Consider the following 13,471-nt stretch of genomic DNA (forward strand, 5'->3'; position numbering starts at 1 on the left):
TCCGCAGATAAAAGCACTTGTGCGAGCCTCACAGAACCCATGCAAAAGGAGGGAACCAACTCGCAACTGACTCAACAGGTGGCACATGTGAGCCTGCACTCAGACACACACAAACACAGACATACAATAAACTGAACTTTTAAAAGTCAGCCATGGTGGTACAAAAATAAGGAAGATCTCTGAGTTTGAGCCTAGCCTGGTTTATATAGTTCCCAACCAGACAGGGGTAGATAGTAAGATTCCATGCAAACAACACAACAAAATAAAAACAAAAGCCCTACCAAAGAAAAGTCTCCTAATTTTGTGAAACTAGCAACCCTGTTATTTTATAAACAGTATGGTAAGTCAGTGTATCTCAATGTAGGCTGACTTTGGCCTATAGGACATTTGGCAATGTCACAGGAATATTTTAAAATTATTTAAATATTCTTTCATGGGCACAGAGGGCATACAAGGGTACAACTAATTTGAGAGCCATAGTTAAAAACATTTTGAGTTTTAATTACTATGCCTAAAAGGTCCATGAAACAAAAATGACTCTGATCTGTAAGCTTCATGTTTGAGGACAGACAGTTCCTGAAATGCTGGAGGCCACTGTTTATGGGAGGTATCAAGCCACAGGTTTGTTTGAGCCATCTGCACTGGATGTGTTTGATCACATGTGGGCAGGAGGTTCACAGGCAGGAAATATGTTAGGATGTACGCTTGCCTCTGATTGGATGTAGGCTGGAGGTACATCAGAAGGTACATTTGACCCTGATCAGACTTGATGACAAATACTTCAGCCAATGTAAACTGTGATTAGGGGTCATTTCTCAGGAATGGGTATGGACCTGGCCAGAACCATTTACCTGACTAAGTGTGCTTCAAATTTGGCTTTTGAACTGTGACAGTGGTCTTTTTCTCAATCATTGGGGTTAACACTAGCACCTAACCACCATATAATGTACAACATTCAATGTACTGTCTGGACCAAAATATAAAGAAACTGAAATTGAGAAAGCCAGCTTGCCACTGGCCAAACGAAACACATACAAATAAATCTCCACTCAGGTGGAACAGCAGTAGTCCATAAAAGGTATGCTGCCAATCTGAAAAGAACAAGACATGCTGGTACCTATGCTCTTTGTGTTCCAGCAGCTGGCAGTCCCGACATGTCAGTTTGTCACATGTTTCACAGTAAAGCTTCAGCTGCTCCTTCTTATGGAATGGACAGAACACTGGTCGCTGACTGGTCACACCAACTGCCTCTGCAAAAATAATGGACAGCAAAAAGAAAATTCATGTAATTGAACAGAAAATCATTAGATGGTCCATTTTTACCCCAATTCCACGGACATAAAAGAACTCTTGTTTCTTTAATCTATGCAGTTTAAGCTTCACTGCATTACAGATTTTGAAATATTAAACATTCTCAAGGTTGGTGGCTAAATGCATCTATCTACCTCTGTTGGAGGAAGAGAGGCCGCTTGTTGATTCCTGGCTGCTTAGCCCCAAAATAATCACACAGCAACTATATTATTTAAAACACTGCTTGGTCTGTTAGCTCTAGCTTCTTGTTGGCTAACTCTTACATATTAATTTAACCCATTTCTATGAATCTGTGTATTGCTACATGGCTGTGGCTTACCAGCTAAAGTTTCAGCATCTGTCTCTGGCAGGGCTACATGGCTTCTCTCTGACTCCGCCCTTCCTCCCAGCATTCAGTTTAGTTTTGCCCACCTAGTTCTGCTCAAAACAGTTCCTTTATTAACCAATGATATTCACAACATACAGAGGGGAATTCCACATCACCTCCCCTTTTCTGTTTAAATGAAAAGGAAGGCTTTATCTTCAACATAGCAAATTACATATAACAAAACACGCATCGAAAAGAATTACAGATACAATATTTATATCTACTTTTTTATTGTAACTAAGGAAAACTATAACTATCAATTCTTCAACTCCATCAAAAACTCCAGAAGGATATACTATCACCTAAGTAAACTGGAAGTGCATTATAAGCAACTTCCAAAACTCTAGAATTGACAGAGACATCTTGCTGCCTGGACAGCCACCCAAAGTTCTTCTGTACTGTCGGGGCATCCATCTTCAGCCTCAGGCCCATAGTATCTCTGGCAGACTTTTCCATGAAGCAGAAAATTTCAAAGACAGTTCCGCCTACATTGGCAGTTTGTCAGTCATTTTCTTCTGTGTCCTGCAGAATGTCTGGTAGACTCTTTTTTTAAAAAAAATATTTATTTATTTATTATGTATACAATATTCTGTCTGTGTATGCCTGAAGGCCAGAAAACCTCTTTACAGATGGTTGTGAGCCACCATGTGGTTGCTGGGAATTGAACTCAGGACCTTTGGAAGAGCAGGCAATGCTCTTAACCACTGAGCCATCTCTCCAGCCCTCTGGCAGACTCTTTCATGAAGCAGGAACCCTAAAGTATGGTCTCACCTTTAAGCAAGTTTAGCAGTCATTTCTTTGTGGGTGTTGCATGTCCAATTCATCAAGCAATGCAGGCAAGAACACTTTCTTGCCCAATGGCTAACCAACTCCATAAGGAGCCTCTTTGATGCCCATCTTCCTCTTGAAGTAGCTCGGCGCTACCAGGAGCAGATGTGTCTCATTGTCATCAAAAGTCCTAAGTTCTTAAACATTTTAAATGCCATATTCTGGAGTCTTCAAAAATCTTTGAAGAATGTCTATCCATCTGAAATACATCTCTGTACATCTAGAAAACCTAACTATCATGACTAAAAGCTTGACTATTATAGATGACTATCTAGTACATTACATTTTTAAATGAGCTGCACAAACACAATACCTTAATCAAAAGCACATATATATATATTTAAAATAACAAAACTGACCTTAAATTTTTATCAATAACCAAGATCCATACCAATGCAAATCTCTATAGCATATCCCCCTTTAAATGTAAAGAAATATTTATAAACAATATTTGGAAATATGGACTTAGTTTTTCTAAACTGCTTCCTGCTGTTTATCAGGTGAAGTATTTTCTATTTGGGGGTGTTCACAGAAATCTTTTGGGAGATCTTGGTCCATCAAACCATATTGGTATGGAAGCAATCCACAGGTTCTCATATTCTGTGGAAACAAAAGAAGATCCTCTTTTCTAAAGCAACATATCCTTAGACCCAAATTTTGGAATCAAGACACCTTTATGTTGGTTTAACTGAGCAATCATACAATAAAATGTCTCTCTGTAGTTAGCTCCTTCACAGTCAAAAAAATTAAAGAAAACACAATAATATATATAATCCAGACTCTATGTGTATAGTCCGTCTTTACATGGCTTATTTTTATTTACTCCGTTTAATCTATGACTGTCCATACTGTCTCTTTAAAGATTTTTTAAAACGATTTACTTCTTTTTCAACTGTCTATACTCAATTTCTTCTCTCTCCCAAGTTTACATACATTTATTCAACACTGTGACCCATTTAGAGTTCTTTTATGTCTGAATCTGTCCTTATTGCATTATCTGTAATTCTCTACTGTCTTGAAGAGTTTTTAAAATGGTAAGCAGCTTGTTTGCAGTTATTCTGGATGCTGGCTCTACCTCTCTCCACTTTTAAAATGGTGGAGGTACCATTACTGCCAGCTTTGGGGCCGTCAGGTAGGAGCTGCGCTCAGCACTTTAACTCTGAGAACGAGCATGCAGTACATAAACCCTTTTTATCTGAGTAATAGCTAAATTTTCCATGCACTGCGCAACCTGAAACTATCTTTGTGTACGAGGCAGGAATGAGCCATTGTCTCCTGCCTGTGTACACCTAGTAGACCTGATCCTGCTGCCTGCCCAGGCGGGGAGAGCTGAGCCATGGGCATGGTCTCAGCTACTTTACTCCCAACCCTGAGTGGGCCCACAAATGCCATTCCAATGCTCCTAAGCCGGAATTCACACTGGCAGCACGGTCCAGGGAGCCGTGTTTTAAAACGACATGGCTTTTTCCTGCTACTGCTGAATCAGGAAAACCTCTGGAGCCACCAGCTGAAAAGAAAATGTGGCTAAACTTTTGTTTGTTGTGCGACTAGAGTTTCTTTCCAAGCCCTCTCAGGTTTTACATGGATTTAGTCTACCACATTGGTGCCAATTTGTTGGAAGAGAAGCCTCACATCTCCAAGCCTGATGAACTAAATTCAATCCCCAGAACCCACACGGTGGAAGGAGAGACCCAATTCTCATAAGATGTCTCCCACAAGGTACCCGCGCTCATACTCACAAAGAATAAATTGTAAAAACCAAAAAACTTAAAACACTTTTCAAGCATTTAAGGGAACTGAATAGAATTTTTCACTTTAATTAAGGAGTAATTTAAATGGTTAGATATGTCATGAAAATATGTAGTTTTAAGATAGTCCCTATGAATATAAACTAAATGTTTTCTATCCTAAATATGAGACAGGACTATCAAAATGTGTGGACTTGAACTGGAAACAAGGCTCAGAAGTTAAGAATACCTGACTTGGCCGGGCGATGGTGGCGCACGCCTTTAATCCCAGCACTCGGGAGGCAGAGGCAGGCGGATCTCTGTGAGTTCGAGACCAGCCTGGTCTACAGAGCTAGTTCCAGGACAGGCTCCAAAGCCACAGAGAAACCCTGTCTCGAAAAAAAAACCAAAAAAAAACCAAAAAAAAAAAAAAAAAAGAATACCTGACTTGCTCCTCTTCCATATCAGCAACCACATGGCAGTTCACAACCCTCTGTAACTAGAGCTCCACAGAGTCTAATGACCTCTTAATGGTCTCCACATGCACCAGGCACTAATGTGGTGATGCACAGAAATACATGTAGGCAAAACACATATATACATAATAAAATAATATACTTAAGAAGTTGTGAACTGGCCTGGGATGGTTCTACAAACTGGATCTCATATTATGGCCATAGTTGAGTATGCATCTCTAGCATCTGTGGTGTACATTGACATATTTCTTCTTCATAAGATAACTGTACTTTTAGTTTGTGAATGCCCACACCCCTCTTACTGGGAATTAAACCTAGAGCTTTATATAAGCTAAGAAAATATTTAACCACTGAGCTATACCTACCAGCTATTTTTAAGTTTTGTGAGGAGACTGCATGAATTTATACTCCCATCAACACTATAAGGGTTCTTTTTTCCTGAATCCTCATTAGATTATTATTGCCAGTAAGACTGCGATGAGATAAAACATAAATGTAGTTTCATTTGCATACTTCTGATGGCTTAGGCAACAGAACATTCTTATATAGTTATTATCCATACATGCTTCTTTTATTGACTGGATTGTTTTGAGGGGTGTACTTTGATGTCTTTTTTAGTTCATATATTCTAAACTTTTTATGTGTGTTCATGTGTGTTAGGGTGCACATGTATAATGAACATGTATGTACAGAGACCAGGTGTCATTCCTTAGGAGCCATCTGTTTTGGAGACGGAGTTTCTCATTAGCACCCAGATCTAATAAGTTAGGCTGCCTGGCCAATACGGCCCAGGATTCAGCATGTGTCTGTGCCCCCATTCCCAGATGCTTCATCACTCAAATTACAAGTAAGTCATCATGCTAAGCTTTTTAATATGAATGTTAGTGAGCGAACTTACGTCCTTATCCTTGTACAGCAAACACTTTACTGACTGAGCCATCTTCTCAGCTCCTGTGTATATCCTAGGCTAGGTCTTAATCCCCTGTAAGATTAATAGCTGCAGCCTTTTTATTTATATTTACTTTGCTTAACAGAAACCTTTTATTTTCATGAAATCACATTTGTCAATTCCTGTTATTATTTCCTGGCCTATTTGTCCCTTTCAGAAGATGAAGTCAACAGGCAACAACAGCACTTGCTACTCTTCTAGAGGACTCGGCACCCTATCAGGTGGCTCAAAACTGCCTGTGTCTTTAGTTCCAGTTTAGATATTCTCTTCTGACCTCTGCAGGCACTGCATACACACACATAAACTCACAAATTCACAATAAACCAATTGTTTTATTTTGTTTTTTTTTAATTAGGATATGTGGCTTTGGAGCCTGTCCTGGAACTAGCTCTTGTAGACCAGGTCCGAGTGCTGGGATTAAAGGCGTGTACCACCACTGCCTGGCCAAGGATAAGTATTTTATTATTATTATTTATTATTATTATTTATTTGTGCTTTTAGGACTTGAACTCAAAGCCTTGTGCATGCCAGTTGGTTAATAAGAAGCCTGAGCTAATAGGCCAAACAGTGTTGTAATTAATATAGTTTCTGTGTTATTGTTCAGGTCTGGGTGGCCAGGAAACAAACAAGCAGATTCTGCCTACAACCACTGAGCTACATTCCCAGCTCCATCAACAAGTCTTTATTTAGACAGAGTCCTTTCTCAAAAAGTACATGTATAAACCTATATTTTTCAGGTCCAAAAATAGTTTTTATGGTTTATATTTAAAAGTTTTACCCCTCTCATAGAGAAACACTAATAAATTTAACTATTGGAGACATCTAAAAGATTTATGATTTTAAATTCTTAGAAAAATGTTAGAAGTAGCCAGAAAGGAAAATTAAGTTGTAGATTTAAATTATCTTACCATGAGTTAATGAAAAATTGACAATAAAAAGTAATAAAGACAAAGAACTGTACAGAATTCTTTCAAGGCTGGGGATACAGTCCTGACGCTAGTGTCTAGCTAGCACACATGAACCCAGGGGTTCAATCCTTGTCACCTCATAAGCAGGCCAAACTGGATTAGACCTGTAACTCCAGAACCTGAGAGGGAAAAGCAGGATGATCAGAAGCTTCAGGTGATCCTTTGATACAATCAATTCTTGGTTCACAGTAATCACACTCTAATTATTAAATTTACACTCAATAATACATCATATTCATTCACAGAACTACCAAAGTAAAAAATCAAAACAAAATCCCAACTCTGCAAGTACAGAATATCTTAAAATAAACTGAAACAGCGAAATACTATAATTCAAATACTTATCTAAAACACACATCGAGTATACAGCTCATCTGTCCCAGTAATTAAAAAAATTTTCGTTTTTTTTTTTGGGGGGGGGGTTTCTGAGGGTAAACAGGTTTTCTCTCTATTACGTAGCTCTGCCTGTCCTGGAACTTGCTATGTAGATCAGGTTGCCTGTGCCTCCTGAATGCTGGGATAATAGCTGTGCATCCCCACACCCATCACTAGTAACAGAAATTTAAAATTAAATAATTGAAAAGAAACACAAGAGTAATGGACTAAAGGGTAGAAGTAATTGGATAAATATACCCAAAGAGTTACTCCTATGAATAAATATAAAACCAAACCTACCATATAAGTTAAAAAAAATGATATAAACATATAAAACTCACAATGGAAGAAGAAAAATAACCATAGAAAAATTTGGTAGCTGTTCTGGTTTGGATGTGAAATGTTTCTTTACCTCCCATTCATCCCCAAAAGCAACCTGAATTGAAGGTCTGGTATGGTAATATTTTGTTTGTGCTTTAACAAATAAAACTTGCCTGAAGATCAGAGTACAGAGCTAGCCACACTAGTTAGCCAGAGGCCAGACAGAGGTGGGACACATTTTTAATCCCAGCACTCGAGAGGCAGAGGGAGAGGCAGTTGGATCTCTGTGAGTTTGAGGCCACCCTGGGCTACATGAGATTGAATCAGTCTAAAAGAGAAACAGAGCCAAGTTTTCCAGGCTCACCCCTTTAATCCCAGCACTAAGGAGGTGAGAACAGGAAGTGATATGGCTGGGCAGAGAGGAAAATAAGGTAGAGGAGACAGGAGCTCAGGATTTAGTCTAAGGTTTCACAGACATGGCATTCAATCTGAGGCTTGTAGATGATATCCCATTCAGTCTGAGGATTTCATAGAGGTAAGAACTAATGACTAGCTGCTCTGCTTCTCTGATTTTTCAGCTTCCACCGCTCCTCCCAATAGCTGACTCCAAATTTTTATTATTGAGACCAATTAGAATTTGCTCTACATCTGGCTTTTTGGAGTATGAATTCACAAAAAAGCCACTTGCCTGTGGCTTTGCAGCCACCAGTGTAGGCCAGAGCTACACACAGCCTATGTCAATTGCGCTGAAGATAAGGTTTTCCTTTCTTCTCTCCTGGTGGGCTTTCCCTGGGCACCCTTCTCAGGCTGCTCCCAGACTAGATAGCTGCATTGAAATCTGTTAGGGCTTCTATTGTTCTATGCAGCAGCAGTCAGATTCATACTTCAGTCATCTGAAACATCGACAGCAGATTTGGTGAGACAATTTGGAATTTTGAAAAAAAGAATTAGTTAAAAGAGAAAGTTTTTCCCCCAAAAATGGGAAACACAATTATGATGAAGAGGGTCAAGTTGCTGTATGCTTATGCAATGCATGATTTAAAACTGGAACATTTAAATCAATTAAATGAAGAGATAGCCAACTTAACTGGAATCGACATAATGTTAATTATCCCCTTGATAATTCTTGGTTTCTCTCTAAAAAAGGTGATTGATATGAGTGCCAAGATACAGGCCTTAGAAAAACTTATAAAAACAGATCATAGAGATATCCAAACTCAGACACAGGAATTTAAAGAAAAACCAATATGAATACTGCATTATAAGGTCACAAAGAAACAGCCTAAGGTTTTCAAACAACCAACCTTGATTTGCCCATTCACCTTACAAGAACTGCCAAATGATAGCACCAAGGCTCACAGGAATCCTTTGGGAATGTTAGATTTAAGGAGATTCATGGCAGCGAGTCTCATATGGCATGCATTCACCTTTTCTGAAGCAGATGTAAACTTGTGATCAACTTCTCATAGAATTATCCCTCCAGACTGGAGAGACTTGGTTACATCAGTTTTAGAGCCTGGTTCTCAATTACCGTGGAGGACCTGGTGAAAAGATGAGGCTAAGACTATTGAATAATGAAGAAGGGCTAGAGGTATGGAAATCTCCCAAGACCAACTTTTTGGAGAAGACTAGGCTAATATAGAAAGGCAGTCTCTATATGTTAACCACTGTCTAGCTTTATGCCATACAGCAGTTTTAAATGCTTGGGACAGAACTGAATAAGCAGGAAAGAAAATTGAATCATTTACTAAAGTTATACAGAGCACAAAAGAAACCTGCTCTGATTTCTTATAAAGACTAACTTCAGCGGTAAATAGAATGATACCAAATTCAGAAGCTAGACAAATAATAATAGAGTTCCTGGCTTATAAGAATGCTAATTCAAAATGGAAAAGGGTAATTAAGTCACTAAGTGTAAGATCAGCACCTTTGGAGGAATAGATCTGAGATACAATATTGAATCTCATGACCATGATGATGCTTGGAGATGAGACATGATTTCCTGAGGTATGAAGAAAAAGCAAAATGTCAAATGGTTCATTTCGGTAGACAAAGTTACGTAAAAAGGGATTGTAAACAAGGCGTTCCTAGAAACAATGATTTTTCTAAGCATAATTCAAACAGAATGCCCTTTCTTTCTGGATTATGCAGAAGGTATGGCAAAGGCAGGCACTGGACTAACGAATGTATATTAACAAGGGGCAGTCAAGGTAACCCTTGATGGGCCTCTCACAGGACTGCATGTCAAACTCAGTTTAGTTGTTTCCTGTCATCGTGAAGGAAACACCTTACTGGGGGCAAAGAAACTAATCACTATTTTGAAAAACTATACTGCTCTGCATGATAGAACAGCTATAAAGAGAGAACAAAAAATTCAGGAGAAACCATAAAGTGATTATTTTGGCCAACTTCTATAAATGAACAAAGGCCAAAATTTTAAAAACATGAATAAATGATGTCACTGAAAGCCTTGGAGACACAAGTGCAGAAGTCACAATAATTGTACCAGATACTTGGCATCCAAACTGCCCTCTTCAAGAGGTAAATGTTCAGTTTTGAGGAAGTGGAACTTTATCTCAGATAAAACAGAGCACAAGATGGGTCAAATGTATAGGGCCAGAAAGAGAGAAAAAATTTAAAGCCCCATATATGACTAACATACCAATGAGTTTATGGGGATGTGATTGGTTACAGCAACAGAATAATCAGATTAACATTCCTTCAATCTCAGAGACAGACCATAAATTAAAATATGTTAAAGGAAAAAATATTAGAAGGGCACAATGGCTGCTCATCTTTCAAAGACAGCAGCAGTCCTCCCTTTAAAATGGTTGACAGACAAACCTGTATGGGTTAAGCAATAGCCCTTAACAACAGCGAAACTGCAGGCTTCAGAACAGCTGAAATAGGAGCAGTTAAATGCTCAGAATATTGAAGAATCAACCAGCCCTTGGAATTCTCCTTATTTGTTCTTTAAAAAAAAGAAAAATGGAGAATAGTTACAGATCTAACTAAGAGCTGTTAATAAGGTGATTCAGTCAATGGACTCTCTACAGTGTGGAATTCCTCTGCCTTCTCTATTACCTAAAGGGTGATGCCTTACAGTTACTGATTTAAGAGAATGTTTCTTCACTATACCTTTACAAGAAAAGACAGAAAAATCTGCCTTCACGGTTCCTACTTAGAATAATTCTCAGCCTGCTAAAAGATATTTATGGAAGATTCCCATAGGAAATGTTAAATAGCTCCACCCTGTGCCAATATTTTGTACAGCAGCCCTCGGAAATTATACATAAGCAATTTCCTCAATCTATACCTTACCATTACATGGACGACATCTTACTAGATGGTTCAACTATAGATACTTTAGAAAGAATGTTTGAAGACGTAAAAACAATTTTGCCTTGTTGGGGATTACAAATTGCTCCTGAAAAATTCCAAACAGAAGAGACTATTAATTATTAAAATTCTATTAATTAATAAAATAGGTCTACAAAAATCAGACACCAAAAGGTACAAATTAGGACAGACTGATTTCAAACTCTTAATGACTTTCAAAGATTGCTAGGAGGCATTTCCTATCTACAAAACAATATTGGGGTAGAAAATGATAAACTGAGTAAGTTGTTCAAACCTTAGACGGTGACAAGGACTTACATAGTCCAAGGGAATTACCACCTGACACAGAGAGAATTGGCTTTGATGGAAAACAAATTACAGGATGCACATATGTATTATGTGTATCCAATCTCAACTGCATTCTGGTCATATTATCCTCTAAATATTACCCTACAGGAATATTAATGCAAAGAGAAGACATTATCTTAAAATGGACCTTTCTGACCATATAAACAGAGTAAAAAGTTAAAAGCTTATGTGGAAAAGGTCTCTGAGTTGATACTAAAAGGAAAACTGAGACTTTGTCAATTAGCAGGAATAGACACAGCAATAATCAGGAATAGGAATCATCCTGTATATATAACACACTTCTGATCCCATACAGTGATGTGGGAGTGTCATATCAATCTGTTGATTTCATTGGTTAAGTAATAAAGAAACTGCTTGGCCCTCATAGGTTAAAACATAGGTGGGTGGAGTAAACAGAATAGAATGCTGGGAGGAAGAGGAAGTGAGCTCAGATGCAGGGCAGCTCCTCTGAGAGACAGACGCCATGCTCCCCTCTCCCGGCCAGACGCGATGAAGCTCCGACCCAGGATGGACGTAGGCTAGAATCTTCCCAGTAAGCACACCTTGGGCTGCTACACACATGAATAGAAATGGGCCAAGCAGTGTTTAAAAGAATATAGTTTGTGTGTTATTTCTGGTGTAAAGCTAGCTGTGCAGGAGCCGGGCAGGACGAAAAGCAGGCCCACAGCTCCCTACTACAAAATGGCGCCCAGACATGGGGCACTGAATCTACAGAAAGCCTGAGAAAGCTTGGGAAAGAATAGAGTAAAGCATGTTTTCTTGGTAGCAACAATTTCTCGGGTCTGCTCTGCTTGCCAGAGGCAAGCAAGCGCTCTTATCTAAGAGAGGCTTCCTGACTCAGCTTTAGCTGCAAACCTTGCAGCTCTTTTAAGAGGTCCTGCCACGAAACACTTAAAAGGTATTGATAAAAGCTGACTGCATGCTTGTTTGTTTTCAGACGTAGCAGGAAAAAAGTTGTGCTGTTTTAAAACTCTGGCATTCTGGTCCGTCCTGCCAGGGCAAACTCTGACTCTTTGAGGCAGGAGATCAGCTACAGAGAGAGCATTTGAGTGTTGTAGCTTGTTTGCTGGCAAGGACCTTGAAACACCACAGAGTTGTGGTGATAAACATGGCTACAGCCGGTACCTCTGCCATGAGGCTGTAAAGCTAAGGAATGGGCTGGATTTAGCTGGCAAAGCCACGGCTTTAATCCTACCCATATTGCTCAGTAATTTGAAGGCTCATGTGGTCAGATAAAAAAAGAGAGATATGCAGTAAAGAGAGACTCAAAAACAAAACAAAACAAAATTTCTAAATGATTTACAGTGTGTAAAAAATATATGCAGGCTAAAAGACAGAAAGGAAGAAAGTAGTTGGGTGTGGTAGTACACACCTTTAATCCCAACACTTAGGAGACAGAGGGAGATTGACCTCTGTGACTTCAAGGTGTGGTAGCACACGCCTTTAATCCCAATGCCTGGAAGGCAGAGACAGAAGGATCTCTGAGAGTTCAAGGACAGTCTGGTCTACAGAGTTATTCCAGGACAAATACATACAGAGAATATAAAACAAAAGTAAAAATAAACAAAATAAGAGTTAAAATAAAGCCGCACAAAGATGGAAAGTACACGGAAAATCTTGATACTGTATGTTATTATGCTCTCTTTGAATTGTTTGAATGCTGAGGAAGGAGCAACAGATGCTAAAAGATATTTGTTTATAAATGCTGCTGAACTAATCCAAGATAGATATTTACAAAATACCTTGACTTCAGAATTTGGATCTAAGGATATGATACTTTGGAAAAGAGTTTCTTCTTTTGTTTTCACAGAGGATGAGACCCTGTGGATTTCTTCTATTTCAATATGGTATGATAGACCACGCCCTCCTGAAGGGTTGCTGTGAACACCCTCAAAAAATTACTTTGCTCAACTGCAGACTGAGATGAACCTAGCACACAGGTTATACCCTGAAATATCTGATTAACAGCGCCCCATTCAGCAGGAAGCAGTTTGGAGAGAAATAACTGTGCCCATATTCCCAAATACTGTTTATAAATATTCTTTTACATTTAAAGGGAGAGATGATATAGATGTGAATAATTTGCATTGATATGAATCTTCGTTTACTGATATTAATTTAAGGTCAATTTTATTATATGTATATGTATTTCTGATATTGATTAAGGTATTGTGATTGTGTAGTTCACTTAAAAATGAAATGTATATAGGTTGTTAATGGATAATTATCAATAACAGTCAAGTTTATAGTCATATTAGTTAGATTTTCTAGACGTACATAGATATATTTTAGATAGGCATTCTTCATATCTTTCAAAGATTATAGAATATGGCATTTAAAATGTTTTAATAACTTAGAACTTTTCATAACAATGAGACACGTCTGCTCCTGGCAGCACCAATCTACTTCAAGAAGAAAGAATATGGGCATCAAAGAGGCTC

General features: G+C 38.5%; 1 protein-coding gene across 3 annotated transcripts in view; it reads right to left on the bottom strand.

The window, feature by feature from the left end:
* The window catches only part of Trim24 (tripartite motif containing 24), a 117,616-nt gene that overhangs the window by 44,806 nt on the left and 59,339 nt on the right, over positions 1–13,471 (bottom strand). For all 3 annotated transcript variants that reach the window (XM_057772699.1, XM_057772689.1, XM_057772682.1), the window contains exon 4: positions 1,118–1,250. In XM_057772699.1, coding sequence (XP_057628682.1) covers positions 1,118–1,250 — 133 coding nt within the window. The remainder of the gene's footprint in view (positions 1–1,117; positions 1,251–13,471) is intronic.

Source organism: Chionomys nivalis, chromosome 1, assembly GCF_950005125.1.
Source record: "Chionomys nivalis chromosome 1, mChiNiv1.1, whole genome shotgun sequence".
NCBI lineage: Eukaryota > Metazoa > Chordata > Mammalia > Rodentia > Cricetidae > Chionomys > Chionomys nivalis.